This window comes from Mobula hypostoma, chromosome 22 (genome assembly GCF_963921235.1).
Source record: "Mobula hypostoma chromosome 22, sMobHyp1.1, whole genome shotgun sequence".
In the NCBI taxonomy this organism is placed as follows: Eukaryota; Metazoa; Chordata; class Chondrichthyes; order Myliobatiformes; family Myliobatidae; genus Mobula; species Mobula hypostoma.
The window spans coordinates 8,033,271-8,055,660 of NC_086118.1; the positions used below are offsets into that span (position 1 = coordinate 8,033,271).

Here is a 22,390-nt window from a genome sequence, read left to right on the forward strand (position 1 = left end):
CGAGCTACAGAGGAGGGAATCCAAACAGTGACCTCTTTGTCACTAGGTTTCTTCTGTTTCAAACCTTTCTCTCCCCTCTTCAGTTCCTTGAAAGTCACCGAATGTGATCACAACAAAAAGGAGACGTCTGTGCTGGAGTTATCAACCCAGACGAGGGTTGAACACACGAATAACTCCCCACCGGTCACCCCTCTTTCACACTGCGAGAGTCACTGATTGATTCACCTGACCGATCCTCCAAACACCCACCTTTCTGTGGGCACAACAAAGCTCATCCAGTGTCCAAAACCATGTGTCCGTGAGTCTATCAGCTGACCTTCTATTTATCTCACCATGCTGAACACCAGCTGTCCATCAAGTAGCTCCTCCCTTCTCTCTCTGTAAGAACTTAGAAGCTGCCAGTGTCCTTGCAGAAGTGCAAACATGCTGCAGAGAAACTATAACACCATCTCAAAGCAGTCTTTCTCTCTCTCTCTCTTAATAAAACAAGGTGCTTGTGTTGCACAACTCTCTCTCTCTTTTTAAAGGTATTGTCCATAAAAAAATATGACCCCTAGGGGTACATAACAGTATAAATTCTTTACAGACAGCGTCAGAAGTGAACTCTGAACTCTGGAATGCCCTGAGCTGTAATAGCTACCATGGCACCTGTCATGTATTTACAACCTATCTTAGTGTTTAATTATCATGACTTGATGCTTCATGCTCTGAACTTGTCTTTATTTCTTTCTCTCACTTCCATGCTCCTTCACATCACATTTTCTGTCCCAGAATGATGACATCATCACAGTACTGCTCACCATCAGCAGGACTGTTGAAGGGTTTTGGTCCGAAACGTCGACTGTACTCTTCCTAGATGCTGCCTGGCCTGCTGAGTTCCTCCAGCATATCGTGTGCGTTGCTTGAATTTCTAGCATCTGCAGATTTTCTCTTCCTTCTGTAGTCATATGGTTGCAGTCTCAAGACCCTTTGTTCTATGCGTGCACATAGTTTAGATCTTGGGTTTTAAATTATCTTCAAAAGTTTGTGATCTGTGATCAGGACAAATTTTCTTCCATACAAATAAGGATGAAGTCTTTCACAGGCCCACATGAGTGCTAATGCTTCCTGATCTGTTTGTGAGTATTTTTGTTCATAGTCTGTGAGACTAAGGCTCACATAGCAGATAAGTACCATTTCTTCATTTTGTATGAATACTGGCCCCAGACTGACTGGGCTGGCATCTGCTATTACTTCAGTTGGTGGATCTTTATCAAATTAGGCCAATGTGCCTGCTCTTGCTAGCTCCTCTTTTAGGGCTTTGAATACTTGTTCTGTTCTTCTCCAAACTTGAACTGGGTGTCCTTCCTGGTCAATCGTCTTAGTGGTTCTGGTGAAGTTGCAAACTGTGGTATGAATCTGCTGCTGTAGCCAACTCCTCAGTTCCGTGGCATTTTGTGGTCCATGAGCCTCCATTACTGCTTGCACTCTCTCCTCAGTTGGTCCGATGCCTTTCTGTGATGAGAATTCCTATGAAAACTAGTACGTCCACGTTGAACTGACATTTTTCCGGGTTTGGTGTCAGTCCACACTCTGCGAGTCTCTTTAAGACAGCATGCATCCTCTCATCATGCAGTTTTTGGTTAAATGCATGTACAATCACATCATCTGAACTCCTTCAATTCCAGCTAAAGCATTTGCTATCTCATGCTGGTACTGCTCACTGGCTGATGACACACCAAATATCAGCCTCTTGTACCTACACACCCCATTATGCACAGTAAACGTGGTTATCTCTTTAGATTCTGGAGTTAGTTCTAGCTGGTGATAGCCCCATTTCAAGCTTAGTTTGCTAAACACCGCAGCTCTATCCATACCCTGTAGTATCTCATCTACAGATGGAATGGGATATCTTTCCCTCACATTTGCTTCATTTGCCCTTCTCACATCTAGGCACATTCTGATGCCCTTGCTGGGTTTTGGTAAAATTACTACCAGGTTAACCACAGGAATTGGGCCTTCAACTATCTCAATAATGTCCATTTTCGTTAGCTGTTCAATTTTTTTTTCACAGCAGCCTCCCTGGAGTTGCAAGGTCTGAGCGGCTGGGCCACAGGCTTTGCCTTGGGATCAATGTACAGACTGATCCGCTTATGTTCAGCTTTCCTACCCTTTCAAACACTTTTGGGTACTTCAACTTAAGAGACTCTTTAATGTCTGTTACTACTGATACATTTTCTCCAATCTTTAACACACCCAAGTTTGCAGCTGTTTCTCTACCTAGGAGTGGTTCACCATTGCCTTTTATCACGATAATGTCTGCCTAGTCTGTTCTGTTTCCAATACATATTTCGCATTCAAACACCCCCTTAACCTCCAGTGATGTGCTAGATGAATATGGGGACAGCTTTTTCTTCTGCTTAGGACTATGTGAATGGCACTTTATCTTCTCTGACAAAATTTTCCCCACACATTTTCACCCAGTTCCTCTACTTTTTCACATTGTGCTGCTACTTCCAGTGTGCGGGCAAGCGTTAGGCCCTGCATATTCTCCAATAGTTTTTCCCGCACATAGACTGAGATACATTTTCCCACCATGGCATCCCTGATTTAGTTGTCTGTGTCAATTAGAAAATTACAGACTTCTGCTGCCTGCTGAAGGCGAGTAGAGAACTGTTGAACTATCTCACCTTGTTTTGGGGCAAGCCGATGAAAATGCTGCCGGGCAAACGTAGTGTTGATCTGGGGAACGAAGTAAGCATTCAGAGCATCCACTGCTGCTGCAGAGTCTGTGATTTGTCCCGTGTCTGGTAGTGTTGAGAACATATCCTGCAAATCTGGTCCTGCAAGATGCAAAAGTAGTGCTCTCCTTTGTTGTTTTGTATAATCAATTGTGTTATCTTCCTTTACTGTCGGCATTTACTGGTAGGTGTGTTTACAGACATTTTTAACCTCTCCCTCTCCCAGTGTAGAGTGCGCTCCTGCTTCAAAACATCCACCATTGTTCCGGACCAAGGTAACATGTCTGAACGACTGGCATCCTGTCACACTCACCTTAATAATAAGCAAATGCTTTGAGAGGGCGGTCAAGGATTACATCTGCAGCTTGCTACCACCCAAACTGGACCCCCTACAATTCGCCTACCGACACAACCAATTGACAGATGACGCATTAGCCACAGCTCTACAAACTGTCCTTACATATCTGGAGAAGACGGATGCTAATGTGAGAATGCTGTTCTTGGACTACAGTTCAGAATTCAACACCATAATTCCCTCCAGGCATGACAAGAAGCTCAGAGACTGCAGCCTTCACCCTGCCTTGTGCAGCTGGCTCCTGGACTTCCTGTCAGATCGCTGGCAGGTGTTGAGAGTGGGCTCCCTCACCTCTGCCCCTCTAAACCTCAACACAGGAGCCCCCCAGGGCTGTGTCCTAAGCCCCCTCCTTTAATCTCTGTGTACCCATGACTGTGTCACCATCCACAGCTCCAACCCGCTAATTAAATTCGCTGCATTGATTGGCTTAATATCAAATAATAATGAGGCTGTTCTCTACAGAGAACAAGTCATCACCCTGACACAGTGGTGTCAAGAAAACAACCCCTCCCTCAATATCGCAAAAACTAGGGAGCTGGTTGTGGACTACAGGAGGCATGGAGACAGTCTGACCCCTTTTGACATCAATGGATCTGGGGCTGAGAGGGTAAACAGCTTTAATTTCCTCGGCATTAACATCACTGAGGATCTCACGTGGTCTGTACACACTGGCTGTGTGGTAAAAAAGGTACAACAGCACCTCTTTCACCTCAGACGGTTGAACAAGTTTGGTATGGGCCCGCAACTCCTAAGAACTTTCTATAGGGGCACAATTGAGAGCATCCTGACTGCCTGCATCACTGCCTGGTATGGGAATTGTACTTCCCTTAATTGCAGGACTCTGCAGAGAGTGGTGCAGACAGCCCGGTGTATCTGTAGATGTGAACTATATTCAGAACATTTACAAAGACAGGTGTGTAAAAAGGGCCCGAAGGATCATTGGGGACCTGAGTCACCCTAACCACAAACTGTTCCAGCTGCTACCATCTGGGAAACAGTACCGCAGCATAAAAGCCAGGACCAACAAGCTCTGGGACAGCTACTTCCACCAGGCCATGAGACTGCTTAATTCATGCTGACATAACTCTATTTTTATGTTATATTGAGTGTCCATTGTACCCACTATTTATTATTAATTACCATAATTGGTACATTGCACATTTAGACTGAGACGTAACATAAAGATTTTTACTCATGTATGTGAAGGATGTAAATAATAAAGTCAATTCAATTCAATTCATAAAATTCAATTGAGCTGAGCCACCGTGTCCATCTTGGACCTGGTGTAGCTGGCTCCGTAAAACACTGGAAGTGTTGTATCCCGGATTTCTCCATTCTCACAACTAACTTTAAACTTACTTTCAAAGTCCATATCCTCGTCACCACTGTTGTGAATTTGTAAAATATCTTAGTGCTTAATTAGATTGTGCGGATATCATGACTCGACACTTTATGTTCTGAAAGTGTCTTTATTTTTCACTCTTGCTTCCCTGCTCCCTCACATCATATGTTGTTCTGTCCCAGACTCTTGACAGTGTCCAATGTGCACCTTTGCTCACTGAAATGAGGAAAACATTTCCATTTCAGAAGGGAAATATAACAACAGGGGCAGGGAGGTGGTGCTATATGGCTCATCAGGACCACGCTAGTACCTAATCCAATTTTCATTTCCTGATTCTCTTGTAATTTATGTAGTGGGATGCCTTGGGGCATTGGATAACAGAAGGGAAACTGGGGAGAAGGAGAGAGCATCAACAAAGAGCTGCAGCCTCATGGGTCGGAATGGCCCCTGTTGGCCACTTAGAGCAAAGCGGTTTGAAATCCGCAGCTCCTAGTTGAAGACCTCCACGCTAGAGGGCGCCGTGGCACTGACTGAGAAGATGCTGAGGCACCTGAGCTGCGGGACCCGCTTCTCCCTCAGCCTGCGCCGGGCGGCTTCTTCCATCCGGAGCGCAGCGGAGAACGGGCCGAAGGCCTTCACAGCGGGAGTACCGCGCAGGTACAGCCAAGGTCAACATCCTTCGGAGTGCGGATGCCAGGATTTCCCCGTGTTCCTGCAGCAGTTCGCTTTTGTTTTGCTGTTGCTTCGGCTCTTGTGTACTGGGAGCTAATGTGTGAGTTGGGTAGACGCGCTGCCTGATGGGAATTGTAGTCCATTTTTGACGGCGCTAACGGAGCGGGGCTGCACTAGGACTACTAGTCCCAGGAACCTGGGACTTGTGTCACTCCCACCGATCACACAGCTCAGGCAGATTCAGCGTTTCTTGACCATGGGCTAGTTTAACTTGTTAAATTCAAACTATCAGTCTCTGCAAAACTCGGGAATGAGACGCCCCTAACTGAAATTTCGTCTTTCAACCTTCGAGTTAATGCAGTTTGAATGTTTATTTTTGTTGTCTTTAAAGCAGACAGCACCTTTGCTAGATTGACAATATTTTGTAGGGTGTACTGAGATTATGCTCTTAATTGTAAACAGGATTCAATATTCCTGAGCAGTTTTAGGGTTAACATTGCCATTTAGTACAGCAGAGATATCATTGGTGAACATTGGAGACAGAAGAAGTAGTTCAGGTGATGGAATCTAAAGCAACGCAAAATCTGATGAAGAAACTCGGTGAACAGCATCTATAGGAGGAAAATTATTGACTTTTTGGGGTATAAAACCCTGCATCAGGACTGAAGGGAAATGGTCAGAATTATTGGTGGTGGTGGGGGAGTGTGTTTGGAGTGTGCAAAGTGATGAGTGAAAGATGAGAGGCAGATTGCATCAGGTAGGGGAGGGGAATGGAGATGGTAGATGGAGCAAGGGGAGGGGAGTGTGAGGGTTAGAGATAGCTGCTGGAGGGAGATGTTGCAGTCTAAGGTAGTGAGAATGGGAACTGATCTAAGTGACTTTGATCATGGAAAGATTGTTGATGCCAAATGGGGTGGTTTGATTATTTCAGAAATTGCTGATCTCCTGGGATTTTCACACACTGCAGTTGTCAGAATTTAAAGAGAATGGTGCAAACAAACATCCAGTGAATGGAGTGGCAGCTCTGTGGGTGAAAATGCCTTTTTAATGAGAGAGGTCAGAGGAGAATGTTCAAGATGACAGGAAGATGACAGTAATTCAAATTACTATGTGTTACAACAGTGGTGTGCAGAAGAGCATCCTTTCATTCTCTTGCACTCCACGGAATAAAGTCCTAACCTATTTTATCTTTCCCTATAATTCAGGTCCTCAAGTTCCAGGAACATCCTTGTAAATTTTCTCTGTACTCTTAATCTTATTGATATCTTTCCTGTAGGAAGGTGACCAGCACTGCACACAATGCTCCCAGTTTGGCCTCACCAATGTCTTATACAACTTGAACATAACATTCCAACTACTATACTTAATACTTTGATTTATGAAGGCCAATATGCCAAAATCTCCCCTTATGTTCTAGCTGTGTCACCACTTTCAAGGAATTATTGATCTGTATTCTCAGATCCCACTGTTCTATTGCACTCCTCAGTGCTGTATAATTCTTTTTGGGTTTGGCCTGCCAAAGAGTAACACCTCACTTTAAATTCCGTTCGCCATTTTCAACCATTTTTTCCATCTGGAGCAGATCCCACTGTAAGCTTTGATAGCCTCCTTGTTGTGCACTACACCCCTAGTTTTGACGACATCTATAAATTTGCTGATCACTTTATCATGTTATAAGACCATAAGATATAGGACTAGAATGAGGCTATTTGGCCCTTCAGGTCTGCTCCAGTACTTCATCATGGCTGATCCAGTTTTGCTTCTCAGCCCCTATCTCCTGCTGCCTTCTCCCTGTATCCCTTCATGCCCTGACCAATCAAGAATTTATCAACCTCTGACTTCAATATACATACAGACTTGGCCTCCACATCTGCCTGTGGCAAAGAGTTCCACAGATTCACCACTCTCTGGTGAAAGAAATTCCTCCTCATCTCTGTTCTAAAAGGACCCCCTGTGTCCCCTGGTCTTAGACACTCCTATGATTGGAAACATCCTCTTCGCATCCACTCTTCCAAGCCCTTTCACCATTTGATAGGTTTCAATGAAGTTACCACTCATTCTGGTGAGTACAGGCTCAGAGCTATTAAATGTTCTTCATATGACAAGCCAGAAAATCATGAAATCATTTGCGTGAGCCTCCTTTTATCATCCAGATTGTTGATAAAGATGACAAACAGCAATGGACCCAGCACTGATTCCTGCAGCACAACAGTAATCACAGGCCACCAGTTAGAGAGGCACTAACTTTCTCTGACTTCTACCGTGGAGCCACTGTCAAATCCAGTGTACTACTTCATTCACTACTGATGTCACCAGACAATAATTTACTGGCTTATTCGTTGGACCTTTTTTAAACAACAGAACAACATCAGCTATCCTTCAGTCCTCTGGCACCTCACTCATGGCTGAAGGTACTAGCATCCCACGAGGGCTGAGTGGATACCTTTTCAGGGTCTGAGGTCTTATCCACCTTTATTTATCTTCTGTAATCTGTATATGGGACATGATCTCACTAATGTTTTGCCCCAGTTCTATACACTCTTTGTCTATCACCCAAATAAGTACAGATGCAAAAACAATCCATTTAAGATGTCAGATGACTACACTGATCTTCAAGTGGACCAATTTTGTCCCTAGTTATCATTTTGCTCTTAATATATCTGCAGAAATTCCTGGCATTCTCCTTCACTTTGTCTGCTAGAGTAACCTCATGCCTTTTATCTCTTATATGTTCTCTTGCATTTCTTATGCTCCCCAAGTGTTCCATGTGTTCTTTGTTGCCTATAACCTGCTATGCACCTCCTCCTCCTCCTCATTAACCAGGGGTTCAGTATCTCTCAGAAAACACAGAGAAGCAGGCATGATCTTCATATTTATTATTTTGCACTATTTATGGTAATTTTATGTCTTTGTACTGTACTGCCGCTGCAAAACAACACATTTTGCATCATATAAGATTAGATTAGATTCGATTTGACTTTATTGTCATTGTGCCGAGTACAGATACAAAGTTAATGAAATGCAGTTAGCATCTAACCAGAAATGCAGAGAATAGTGTTATTTACAAAATAACTGCGAATAAAAAGTAAGTGCTACAGCACACAAATATAAAAGTACTGAGACAGTACGATATGGGTGCAATACTGCTTAGCGCTGTGATGTGAGGTTCAGCAGGGTTACAGCCTCAGGGAAGAAGCTCTTCCTGTGCCTGCTGGTGCGGGAGCGGAGGCTCCCGTAGCACCTACCAGATGGAAGGAGAGTAAAAAGTCCATGGTTAGGGTGAGATGCATCCTTGATAATGCTTTTCACCCTGCCCAGGCAGCGTTTATGGTAGATGTTCTCAGTGGTGGGCAATTGGGTGCTGATAATCCGCTGGGCAGTTTTCACCACACACTGGAGTGCTTTGCGGTCCGATACGGAACATTTGCCATACCACACTGAGATGCAGTTGGTGAGATGCAGATGCAGATTGGAAAAATAAATCTGATTCTGACTTCCCACATTCATATGACCTTACAAGTAAAATCCATAACAGGAATGGTCTGGTCATTTGTAATTGGGAGCTTGTCACCTCAACTATCTTACAAAATTGGCTGCACTAGCAAAGTAAACAGGCAGCTGCAAAGTACTTTGGGACACCACAAACACGAGAAACTCTGTAGATGCTGGAAATCCAAAAAAAACCACACACAAAATGCTGGGGCATTCTGCATTCCGCAGCAGGTCAGGCAGCATTTATTGAAATGAACCTTTCTTCAGGACTGAGAAGGAAGGGGGAAAATGCCAGAATATAAAGGTAGAGGGAGGGGGAGGAGGCTTGCTGGATGGTGACAAGGTAAAGCCAGGTGGGTGGGAAAGGTAAAGGGCTGGAGAAGAAGGAATTTTGTAGGTGAGGAGAGTGGACCATTGGAGAAAGGAGGGAGGAGGGGATCCAGGGAGCAGGTGAGAAGAGATAAAAGGCCAGAGTGGGGAATTGAGGGAAGGGGAGGGAAATTTTTTTACTGGAAGGAGAAATTGATATTCATGCCATTAGGTTGGAGGCTATCCAGAGGGAATATTGTTTCCTGACATGATGAGTTTGTGAAAGGCTCCACAGTGAAGGCTTATACTGATCACAGAGATTTTTATATTTTTTTCTCTCTGTTAATGGAGGATATGCCCAGCCATTGAGCTCGTCTACCTGTGTATTTCACAACTCCCACATTCTCTTGTCAATGATCTGGCACTCTAACTACTCCCATTCTAACCTGCCAGGGGAAAGCTGTAGCAAATGGCCTTTGGCACTGAATTTGGCTTTGTGGCTCAGAAGGGAAGTGGGGGGAAGAGTGCAGTGGTGATGGGGGGGTTCAATAGTTAGAGGTGCAGATGGGTGGTTCTGTGGATGTGGAAGAGACCCACCTCAACCTGTATGTTGCCTCCCAGGTGCAGGAACAGGAACATCTTGGATCAAGTCCACAGCATTCTAATGAGGGAGAGTGAATAGCCAGAAGTCGTGGTACATGTTGGTACCAACAATATAGGTAGAGACATGGATGAGATGCTGAAGAGAGAATATGGGGTGTTAGGTAGAAAGCTGAAATGCAGGACCTCAAGGGTAGCAATTACTGAATTGTTGCCTGTGAGACACACCACAGAGAATAAGAATAGGATGTTTTGGCAGATGAATGTGTGGCTGAGGTGAAGCCAGGTGGGCGGGAAAGGTAAAAGGTTGGAGAACCTCCCTTACCTCCATTCAGGGCCCTAAGCAGTCCTTGCAGGTGAACATGTAAATTGCTTCACCTGTGAATCTTTTGAGGTTCTTGGCTGTACCCAGTGCACCCGATGTGGCCTCCTCTACATTGGTGACAGCTTTGTCATACACTAGCAAAAACAGAATTTTCTGGTAGCCAACCAGTTTAACTCCTATCCTTATTCCCATTCTGACATGTTAGTTCACGTCCTCCTCTTTTGTCACGATGAGGGCACTCTCAGGGTGGGAGAGCAGCACCTCGTACACGGTCTTGGTCTAGATTGCCTCCAACTTGTTGGCATGAACATCGATTTCTCCTTCCGGCAATTTTTTCCTTCCCCTTACCCTTTTCTTCTATTTCCCACTAAGGCCTCTTACCTTTTCTCACCTGCCTATCACCTCCCCCTGGTGGCCCTTCTTCTTTCTTTTCTCCCATGGTCCACTCTCCTCTCCTATTGGATTCCTTCTTCAGCCCTTTACCTTTGCCACCCACCTGGCTTCATCTATCACCTTCTAGTTAAACCTCCTTCCCCTCCCCCCCACCTTTTTATTCTGGCATCTTCCCCCTTTTTTTTTAACTGTCCTGAAGAAGTGTCTAGACCCGAAACGTTGCCTGTCTATTCACTTCCATAGATGTTGCCTGACCTGAATTCCTTCAGCATTTTCTGTATGTTGCTCTGGATGCTTCAGGGTTTAGATGTTTCAAAAGGGCAGGGAAAGAGGTGGGTGAGTGACATTGCTAATCCGGGATAGTATCCCAGCTGCAGAAAGGGACGACTTCATGGAGGGATTGTCCACTGAGTCAGTGTGGGTGGAAGTCAGAAACAGGAAGGGAGCAGTCACTCTACTGGGAACACACCCAATAGTAATAGGGAGAGCATTTCGTAGCCAGTGATCACAATCCCTGACTTTTACTATAGCCTTGGAGAGGGATAGGAGCGGGCAGTATGGGAAAATATTTAATTGGGGGAAGGCAAATTATACTGCTATTAGGCAGGAACTGGGGAACATAAATTTGGAACAGCTGTACTTGGGGAAATGCACAACAGAAATGTGGAGTTTGTTTTGGGAATGCTTGTGGGGGGTTCTGGATAGGATTTTCCCTTTGAGGCAGGGAAATGATGGTCGGGTAAAGGAACCGTGGTTGGCAAAGAGATGTGGAATATCTAGTCAAGAGGAAGAAAGAAGCTTACTTAAGGTTTAGGAAGCAGGCATCAAATAGGGCTTTAGAGAGTTACAAGCTAGCCAGGAAGGAGATGAAGAAAGGAGAGCTAGGAGGGGGTATGAGAAGGCCTTGAGAAGTAGGAAGAAAGGAAAACACCAAGGCATTATATACCTATGTGAAGAACAGGCAGATAGCCAGAATGAGTCATAGTTGTGGAATCATAGAAGAGTACAGCACAGAAACAGACCCTTTGGTCCATCTAGTCTGTGCTGACTGATCAGGGATCAGAGTTCCTGCCTGAAGAGTCTGAAATGCACAAGCCTGGAAACACTACGGCAGTGAGCCTTACGGCAATAGTAGGGAAGTTGTTGAAGATTCTGACATGTCTCTTCAAAAGGCAGGGACTGATCTGCATGATTTTGTGTAGGAGAGATCACATTTCATAAATCTGATTCAGCTTTTTGAAACTAAGAAAATTGATGAAGTCGGCATGGTTCATTGGACTTCAGCAAGGCTTTTGGCAAGACCTGGAATGCTAGGCTGGTCCAGAAGGTTAAGGCACAAATAATCCAAGGTATGATGGCAAATTGGGTCCAAAATTGGCCTGGTGACAGGAGGCGGAGGGTAATGACAGGTGGGTGTTTCTTCTGTTTGGAAGTCTGTGACAAGTAATATATCAACTTCATTGTTCCCAATTTATTATATATAAATGACTAGAAAGAGAACAGAGGTGGTATGGTTAGTAAGTTTGTAGATGAAACAAAGATTGGTGGAGTTGTAGGAAGTGATGCTGAGGAAGTTCAAAGCAAATTTATTATCAAAGTGTGTGTGTGTGTATATATATATATATACTATTGTCAGATTCATTTTTGTGTGGGCATTCACAGTAATTACAAAGAATCACAATAGAATCAATGAAAAACTGCATACGAGACAGTCAAACAACCAATGTGCAAAAGACAATAAACTGCACAAATCTAAAAAGGAAGAAAAACACAAAATGATATTAATAAATAAGAAATAAATATTGAAAACATGAGATGAGGAGTCCTTGATAGTGAGTCCATAAGCTGTGAAAACAGTTCAGTGTTGGCATGAATGAAATTATCCCTTCTGGTTCAAGAGCCTGATGGTTGAGGGGTAATAACTATTCCTGAACCTGATGGTGTGGGTCCTGACGCTCCTGTATCTCCTTTCTGATGGCAGCAGCAAGAAGAGAGCATTGCCTGGATGGTGAGGGTCTTTGAGGATGGATGCTGCTTTCCTGCAATTGCACTCCTTGTTATTGTGCTCAGTTGTGGGGAGGGCTTTACTCATGATGTTGCCACTTCAATTTGTAGGCTTTCCTGTTGCTGGGCATTGATGTTTCCATACCAGGCCATGATGCAACCTAGTATGTCAGTATAGTACTTGTATAGAAGTTAGTTAATGCTTTGGATGATATGCCAAATCTTCATAAACTTCTCAGCAAGTTGAGACACTGCCATGTCTTCTTTGTAATGGCACCTACGTGCTGGGCCCAGGATAGATCCTCTGAAATGATAATGTTGAGGAATTCAAAATTCTGACCTCCGCCTCTAATCGCCTGATGAAGACTGGCTCATGGACCTTTGATTTCCTCCAATTATTGAAGTCAATAATCAGCTCTTTGGTTTTGCTGACACTGAGTGCGAGATCATTGTTGTGGCACTGTTCAGCCAGATTTTCAGTCTCCCTCTTATATGTTGATTTGTCACCACCTTTGATTTGACCAACGAACTTGTCTGCAAAGTGCCATATTTAAGTCAGCAAACTTAAATATGGCATTGGAGCTGTGCTTAGCCACACAGTCCTGAATATAAAGCAAGGAGAGCAGTGGTTAAACACACAGCCTTGTGGTGCACCTGTGCTGATGGTGATTGTGGAGGGGATGATACTGCTAATCTGAACTGACTGGGGTCTGCAAGTGAGCTAATTGTGGATCGGATTACACAAGGAGACATTGCAGCCCAAGTCTTGGAGCTTATTGATTAGTTTGGAGGTGATGATAGTATTGAATGCAGAGCTGAAGTCAATTTAGAACATCCTGATGTATGTATCTTCACTGTCCAGATGTTCCAAGGTTGAGTGAAGGGCCAGTGTATCTGCTGTAGACCTGTTGAGCTGGTAGGAAAATTGGAGCGGATCTAAGTCGTTTCTCAGCCAGGAGTTGATTATGTTTCATCATCAACCTCTCTTAGCACTTCATCACAGTGGATGTAAGTGCTGTTGGACGATAGTCATTGAAGTAGGTTATCATATTCTTCAGTATCATATTCATCGGTATAATTGAAGCAGGTATAATTGAAATACCTCAGACTTTTGAAGTGGGAGGTTGAGGATATCAGTGAACTCTGTGGCAGTTGATCAGGGCAGGTCTTCATTACTCAGCCGGATGCTTTTAGTGGGTTTACCCTCCTGAAGGATGCTCTTGTGTCAACCTCAGAGACTGAATTATAGGGCTGTCAGGGTCTGTGGAAGTTCGTGAAGGTGCCTCCATGTTTTGTTGGTCAAAGTGAGTGTAAAAGAGCATAAGGTAGATGAACAGTTACAGATTGGCATGTATGACATTGTGGGCTTTATGGCTGAAAGAAGGTTATAGCCGGGAGCATAATATCAAAGGATACACAATGTATTGAAAGGACAGACAAGTAGGCAGAGGAGATGGCATGGCTCTGCTGGTGAAAAAAAATGAAATTAAATTGTCAGGAAGAGGTTACATAGGGTTGGAAGGTGTTGAATCGTTGTGGGTAGAGCTAAGGAACTATAAGGGTAAAAAGACCCTGCTGAGAGTTTTATACAGACCCACACACAGTAGTAAAGATATGGACTACAAATTAGAAGGGGAGATAGAAAATGCATGCCAAAAGGGCAGTGTTACAGTAGTCATGGGGGATTTGAATATGCAGCTAGATTGGGCAGTTGGTGCTGGATCCCAAGGGAGGAATTTCGAGCATGCCTATTTTTTGGAGTAGCTTTTTGGAGCAGCTCGAGGTTGAGCCCACTAGGGGATCAACTATTGTGGATTGGGTGTTGAGCAATGAACCAGAATTGATTAGAGAGCTTAAGGTAAAGGGACCCTTAAGAAGGTAAAGATGGACAAGTGATCATAATCCTGCAGTTTTAGAAGGAGTAACTAAGGTCAGATATATCGGTATTACAGTGGAGTAAAGGGAATTACACAGACAGGAGAGAGGTGTTGGCCAAAATTGATTGGAAAAGAAAACTGGCAGGGATGATGGCAAAGCAGCAATGGTTGAAATTTCTGGGAGCAGTTCGGAAGGTGCATGATATACACATCCCAAAGAGGAAGAGGTATTCTAACGGCAAAATGACACAACCATGACTAACAAGAGAAGTCAAAACCAACATAAAAGCCAAAGAGAAGGCATATAATAGAGCAAAAGTTAGTGGGAAGGTAGAGGATTGGGAAATTTTTAAAAACCAACAAAAGGCATCTAAAACAGTCATTAAGAAGGTAAAGATGAAATACGAACGTAAGCTAGATGATAAAGAGGATACCAAAAGTTTCTTCAGATGCATAAAGTGTAAAAGGGAGGTGAGAGTAGATATTGGACTGCTGGAAAATGCTGCTGGAGAGGTAGTAATAGGAGACAAGGAAATGGCAGATGAACTGAATAAGTACTTTGCATCAGTCATCACTGTGGAAGTTTGAGAGTGTCAGGGCAGAAGTGTGTGAAGTTGCCATTACTAATGAAGAAGGTTCTTGGGAAACTGAAAAGTTTGAATGTAGGTAAGTCACCTGGACAGATGATATACAGCCCAAGTTTCTGAAAGAGGTGGCTGAAGAGACTGTAGAGGCATTAGTAATGATCTTTCAAGAATCAATGATTCTGGCATGGATCTGGATGAATGGAAAATAGCAATTGTCACTCCAGTCTTCAAGAAGGGAGGGAAGACAGAAGAAAGGAAATTATTGGTCAGTTAGTCTGACCTCAGTGGTTGGGAAGATGTTGGTGTCGATTGTTAAGGATGTAGTTTCAAAGTACTTGGAGACGCATGATAAAATAGGCTGTAGTCAGCATGGTTTCCTCAAGGCAAAATCTTGCCTGACAAATATGTTGGAATCATTTGGAGAAATAGCAAGCAGGATAGACAAAGGAGAATCAATGGATGATCTGTATTTGGATTTTCGGAAAGCCTTTGATAAGGTGCTACACATGAGGCTGCTCAACAAGTTAAGAGCAGGTGGCGTTACAGGAAAGATCTAGCATTGTCTGATTGGCAGGAATAAAGTAAACCTTTTCTGGTTGGCTGCCTGTGACTAATGGTGTTCTACAGGGGTCTGTGTTGAGACAGCTTCTGTTTATGTTAATAGTCAATGACTTGCATGATGCAGTTGATGGCTCTGTGGCCGATACAAAGATCGGTGGTGGGCAGGAAGTAGAGAAGCTACTGAAGGATTTAGACATATTAGAAGAATGAGCAAATAAGTGGCAGATGGAGTACAGTGTCAGGAAGTGTATGGTCATGCACTTTAGTAGAAGAAGTGAATATTGGGGGTGTTGTGGATAGTGTGGAGGGCTTTCACAGGTTACAATGGGACATTGATAGGATGCACAACTGGGCTGAGAAATGGCAGATGGAATTCAAACCAAATAAGTGTGAGGTGATTCATTTTGGTAAATCAAATATGATGGCAGAATATAGCATTAATGGTAAGACTCTTGGCAGCGTGGACGATCAGAGGGATCTTGGGGTCCGAGTCCATAGGACACTCAAAGCTGCAACGCAGGTTGACTCTGTGGTTAAGAAGGCATATGGTGCATTGGCCTTCATCAATTGTGGGATTGAGTTTAAGAGCCGAGAGGTAATGTTGCAGCTATATAGGACCCTAGTCAGACCCCACTTGGAGTACTGTACTTAATTCTGGTCACCTCACTATAGGAAGGACGTGGAAACCATAGAAAGGGAGCAGAGGAGATTTACAAGGATGTTGCCTGGATTGGGGAGCATGCTTTATGAGATTAGGTTGAGTGAACTCGGCCTTTTCTTCTTGGAGTGACGGAGGATGAGAGGTGACTTGATAGCGGTGTACAAGGTAATAAGAGGCGTTGATTGTGTGGATAGTCAGAAGCTTTTCCCCAAGGCTGGAATGGCTAGCACGAGAGGGCATAGTTTTAACATGCTTGGAAGCAGGTACAGAGGAGATGTCAGGGGTAAGTTTTCTACGCAGAGAGTAGTGAGTACGTGGAATGGGCTGCCGGCGGCGGTGGTGGAGGCGGAAACGATAGGGTCTTTTAAGGGACTCCTGTATGGCTACATGGAGCTTAGAAAAATAGAGGGCTATGGGTAAAGCCTAGGTAGTTCTAAGGTAGGGGCATGGTCGGCACAGCTTTGTGGGCCGAAGGGCCTGTCTTGTGCTGTATGTTTTCTATGTTTCTATGTAAGTGGAGAGAAAATTCAAAAATCTGACGTGAAAAGAGACTTGTGCATCATGATTCCTTAAAGGTTAATTTGTAGGTCAAGTTGGTGGTGAGGAAGGCAAGCATAATGTTAGCATTCATTTTAAGAGGACTAGTATAAAAACAAGGATGAAATGTTGAGTCTTTATAAAGCACTGCTGAAACCTCACTTGGAGTATTGTAAGCAGTTTTTGGGCCCCTTATCTAGGAAAGCGTGCTGAAGCTGGAGAGGGTTCGGAGGAGGTTCACTAAAATGGTTCCAGGATTGAATGGCTTGTCATTTGAAGAGTGTTTGATGGCTCTGGGCTTCACTGGAATTCAGAAGAAAGAGAGGTGACCTCATTGACAACTATTGGTCGTTGAATAGCCTCAATAGAGTGGATGGGGAGAGGATACTTCCTATGGTGGGGGAGTCTAAGACCAGAGGATACAGCCTCAGAATAGGGGGCATCCTTTTAGTGCGGAGATGAGGAGGAATTTCTTTGGCCAGAGAGTGGTGAATCTATGGAATTTGTTGCCACAGGTGGCTGTGAAGGAGAAGTCATTGGGTATATTTAAGGCAGAGGCTGATAGATTCTTGGTTAGTCAAGGAATAAAGTGGTATGGGGAGAAGGCAGAAGATTGGGACTGAGATGAATAATGAATATTTTGTATAAAAAATATAGATCAGCTAGAAAGCTAGGTGGAGCGATTGGTGTAAGATGGCATTTAATCCAGAAGAGTGTGAGGTTATACACTTTGGGAAGTCAGAGTCTGGAACAACTGGCAGGGACCTTAGGAGAGTTGATCTATAGGTAGACCTGTGGGTACAAATCCATAATTTGCTCAAAATGGCAGCACAGACTTGTCTTCATTGGCTGAGGCATTGATTGTAAAAGTTGGGATTGCATGTTACAGCTGAACAAGCTATTGGTTAGTCTGCATTTCAAGTATTGTGTAGAGTTCTGGTGGCTATAACACCAAGGATGTAGTAGTAATAGAAAGAGTGACGAAGACTTACCAGATGTTGTTTGGAAAGGAGGGCTGCAGTTACAAGGTGAGAATGGATCAGCTGAGGAGTGACTTAGAGGTTTATAAAGTCATGTCGGGCAAAGATAGGATTGAGAGTGTATTTTTCCCAGGCAGGGGAATCTAGAACTAGAGGGAACAGGTTTAAAGTGAAAGGGGAGAAATTTAAAGGAGACCTGAGGGGTAATTTTTTCACATCAGAGGTGGTGAATATCTGGAATGATTCAGATATACTTATGATGTTCAAAAGCCATATGGGCAAGTACTTGGGTGGGATGGGATTAGAGAGAAAGGGGGGCTAATACTGGCAAAAAGGATTAGCTGAGGCAGTCATCATGGTCCTAAAATGAGTTGAAAGGATCTATTTCTGTGCTGTATGATTTATACAGTGCCTTGAAAACGCATTCAGCCCCCACAACTATTTTCACATTTCACTGTCTCATTTTCTAAATTTAAAATATATTGAAATAGAATATTTTGAGCTAATCTACAAAACATTGTGCATCATGTCAAATCAAAAGAAAAATTCCAAAACATGTCAACAATTTGCTAAAAATTAAAAACCAAAATCGTGAGGCTGAAAATGTTTTTATCCCATTTGTAATTACTATGCTAACTTTCCTCAGATGCAATATACTTACTGTATTTTCTTACCAACTGAATTTGATGTAAAAATTGGAAGATCACTTGTTTTCAATGAATTCCTAAGAATATATAACCTTCTTTCTGTAAGGTCCATCAGAATGGTAGATTTTCAACAGACCAAACCAAAATGAAGACAAAAGAGCTTTCAAGACAAGTCAGGGAAATGATAATAGAGAAACACAAATCTGGGGAAGGGTACAGGACCACCTCAAAGACACTGAACATACCTTGGAGTTCAGAGCAGTTTGTCTTGAAACAATAGCCATGTTGCCTAGGTCAGTCTGGACCTCTGAACTTAGTTACCAGAGAAGAATAACATTTGTAAGAGAGACTACTGTGACACCAACAGTCACTCTGACTGAGCTGCAGAAATCAGTAGTTGCAACTAGAGACGAAGTTCATGGCTCCACAATCTTGAAGGCCTTGCACAAAAGAGGGTATTTATGGAAGAGTGGGCAAGGAAGAAACCTTGGCTAAAAAAAAGCATATCCTTTTCTGTAAAGTGTCACTCAGAAAATATAGATTTCCCCCGCCATCCGAAGGTAGACCGTTCCTATGAAACGGTTCGTAAGCCAGAATGTCGTAAAGTGAAGAAGCAATTACCATTTATTTATATGGGAAAATTTTGTGAGTGTTCGCAGACCCAAAAATAACCTACCAAATCATGCCAAATAACACATAAAACCTAAAATAACAGTAACATATAGTAAAAGCAGGAATGATATGATAAATACACAGCCTATATAAAGTAGAAATACTTCTCTACAACGATTGCCTGCACAAATTTCCGTAGTGAAAATCTCACGCAGGCACTGTCGGTAGAAAATCTCACGCAAGCACTGTCGGCAGAAAATCTCACGCAAGCGCTGTTGGCAAAAACACTCTCTCCAGTAACCTTTAAGCTATGAAGCTGCCAAATCATACCAAATAACACGTAAAAATACACAGCCTATATAAAGTAGAAATAATGTATGTACAGTGTAGTATCACTTACGGGAATTGGGAAGATAGGGAGCACACTGATGATAGTGTGTTAGACTGAGTCGTCGCAGGTTGGGGTGGTGCAGTGGCCCCCATCCTCCGAGCAGCGAACCAATACTGGTCCACAAAGAATGCAGTGGTGCAGCAGTAGCCGGGAGGCACACAGCACGTCTTTAAGAAAAAAACCGAAATAAACATGCTAATTAATTAGGTGCTGCCCGGCATGTAAATGTCGGCCCAGATCAAAGGCAATTGCCGATTGCATCACCTCTGATCTGAGCCAGCAATTACGTGCTGGGCGGCACCTAATTAATTAGCATGTTTATTTCGGCTTTTTTCTTAAGGATGTGCTGTGTGCCTCCCGGCTACCGCTGCATTCTCTGCAAATCGGTATCTGTCGGTGGCCTGAGGGTTGGGTGGTCGGACATTGGGGTGTCATCTGTTTCCATTAGGGTAGGCAGCTCCTCTTCTCCTATGACTGCCCACCTCGATGTCGAAGGTCGAGGTTCGTCGTCTGCTGATGTGGAAGGCTTGCTTGACTGCTGAGCCTCGTGCATTTTTATCATACAGTTCTTTGTAAGCACTCAAACCATCCTGCAAATATCCCCCCAACCTCCGCACCCTTTCGAAATTGAAGTCGTACTTTATCATTGCAGCAAAAATCTCACGCAGTTGCTTCACTTTCGCTACTGCATTCGGTTTCAATTGTTGTCCTTTCCTCTTCCAATTGCATCAACTCTTCATCTATCAGTTCTTGGTCATGGGATGCCAAATCCTCTTCAACATCATCTTAGTCAGCTTCCACAAGGCAAACTCACTTTGTCCTTACTTCGTTCACCACAATTGAAACGCTTAATTATGTCTAGTTTTATGCTAAGTGTAACACCCTTACGAGCTGTTTCAGGCTTTTTCAACACCTTAGAACTCATCTTGCTAACGGCTGCTCACAAGCACATGTTTAAGCAATGCTGATGAGAATGCAGTTCTGAATCTGGGGGAGGGCGGCTGCTCGGGGCCTCTTATCGCGCGCTGATTTTTTTCGTAACAGTGAAAACACCTTCTGTTAGCGAAAACAGGGAACTAATGTAGGTCTTTCGTAACAGTGAGGTTTCGTAAAGCGAACGTTCGAAAAGCGGGGGACGCCTGTACTATAAAGCTGTGGAAGGAGTTCTTTTAGTCGGATGAGTCTGAAGCAGAACTTTTTGGCCTCTCAACAGTACGTGAGGTGTAAATCTAATACTGTACATCATCTGGTTGACACCATCCCTCCTGTAAAGTATGTTAGAGGTAGCATCATGCTTTGGGGATGTTTTTCAGCAGTAGGGACTAGAAATCTGATCAGCATTGATAGGAAGGTGAAAGCTGTTAAATACAGAGAGATTCTGGATAAAAACCTGTGCTAGCCTCTGTCAGAAAACCTAAACTAGGAAGGAAGTTTGTCTTTTAGCAGGTTAATTGCACTCTGCCAGAGCAATCATGGCATGGCTTCAAATGAAAGAAGCTGATGTCCTTGAGTGGAACAGTCAGAGTCCTGATCTTAATCCAATTGAACATCTATGGCAAGATCTCAAGGTGCTGTCCATGCCACTCCCCAACTAACCTGGCACAGCTTGAGCAATTTTGCAAGGAGGAATAGGCAAATTTTGCTTCATCACATTGTGCAAAAAGACTACTGGCTGTAATAGCTGCGAGATGTGGTTCAACTAAGTTCTGAGCAAAGCAGGATGAATACTTTTGAATTGCTGACATCTCAGTTTTTGAATTTTTAGTTTTTTATGCTTTACAATTTTGGGCTGTACCGTGAAAAAAAGAAGCAGGTGATTCACAAATAAAAATTCTCAGTTAAGTTAGATCCCTGGTTGTAATACTCATTTATGTGAACAAAGGGTTGGAGGCTGAATATTTTTACAATGCAGTGTAAGAGGAGAATTTCTGACAAGGAAGCTGGAAGTGCTGGTTCAAAAGTTCACCTTCTTGACATCTCCCATTCCAGGAGGAAGAACCCTGGAGTTAGCCGTAGCTGCTAGTGGCGCTGAAAATCTTTGTACTTGTGGTGGTGGGGGTTTAAGATGTGGAGGTCTCATCCAAGGGAAGATGGTTAGGAAGACACCTTCCTTTACTTCAAAGCTTTCTCTGCCTTGGAGAGCTACTGAGATTCCTGTTTTGTGACAAATTTTGCTCACTTGATGAATTACTTGTGGAAAATGCAACCGTATAGTATCATTTTAATGGTTCCCCTGTCATGATGAATAGTTTTATTGGCTCTACTGTGTCTTGTAGCAATATTACAGCATTTGATTCAAGGTTTAAAAAATGTTAGCATTTCATCTAACAAATGTCTTTATTTCTGGTGGAATGCATTTCATAAAATGGCTACTATCATAAATCACAGAAACATATTTTTTGCTTGAATGAACAGGAACCAGCTCAGGAGAAGTCTTGTAAGGGCAAATTTTGTAACCATGGCAACAGGAGGCAGTGAGGAACCACCGTCTTCATTGGGCCAAAAGGGGCACATCAACCGGTTGATCCATGAGAAGTCCCCTTACTTGTTGCAACATGCACATAACCCCGTGAATTGGTAATCAAACACTGCCTTATACCTTTCAGTAGAAATGGCTAAAAATTATATTAAAATGTTGGTTGTTTATTTTTCCTTATAATTTCTACACATCTGTACTGAAAAACTGCCTGCTCTGTGGACCAAACCTCTCTGTATTCAGTTCCTTTGTATAGGATAACAACTGATAAACTTTATTCCAATGAGTTTATGTCAGAAGAGATTAAACTCTCTCTCGATCTGTAATATACTAACACCTCTCTTACTTAAGTAGAAGAGAAAAAATTGAAAACTTCACCATTTTTTTGCCCATCCATCCACATCATACCTGTGAATGCAGTTTTTTTTAAAAAAAATTGTTGGTTACATTAGTGAGCAGATAAACAAGATACATTAGAGAATTGCCATTTGTCTTGTAGAGTTGGCACATTGAGTAATTAATTTGCCACAATTTTATATTGTGTTTCTTGCATGGTCGTCCCTACATTTGTCAGATGTGACAGTTGTGGATTTTGACCTGAGGTCTGCACTCAAAATGGTGGATAAACAGAGACCCTTCCTTACATGAGGACCAATTTAGGAATTAAAGAATTGTTGAAAATAAAGTCCAAGGCCATAAAGCTTGCCTTCCAATATATTAGAAGTTGTATGATTAGCTGTAATGGAGCTGTTGACAAATCACAAAAATTAATCTGCTTATTTGAATTCAAGTTAGGTATGAGGCAGAGATGAGTGCAAATATAGAGAGTTGTGTGAGGCATGGATTCAT

At 43.1% G+C, this 22,390-nt stretch overlaps 1 protein-coding gene across 4 annotated transcripts in view; it reads left to right on the forward strand.

Annotated features, from left to right (window-relative positions):
- The first annotated feature begins 4,916 nt into the window (after nt 1–4,916).
- spata20 (spermatogenesis associated 20) overlaps nt 4,917–22,390 on the forward strand; it is a 479,531-nt gene continuing 462,057 nt past the window's right edge. Inside the window, exons 1-2 of one of the 4 annotated variants that reach the window (XM_063074197.1) lie at nt 4,917–5,074; nt 21,481–21,642. In XM_063074197.1, coding sequence (XP_062930267.1) covers nt 4,956–5,074; nt 21,481–21,642 — 281 coding nt within the window. In that variant the 5' untranslated portion in view covers nt 4,917–4,955. Of the gene's footprint in view, nt 5,190–21,480; nt 21,643–22,390 lie in introns of all 4 variants that reach the window. The other 3 variants (XM_063074194.1, XM_063074196.1, XM_063074195.1) reach the window with 3 other exon arrangements.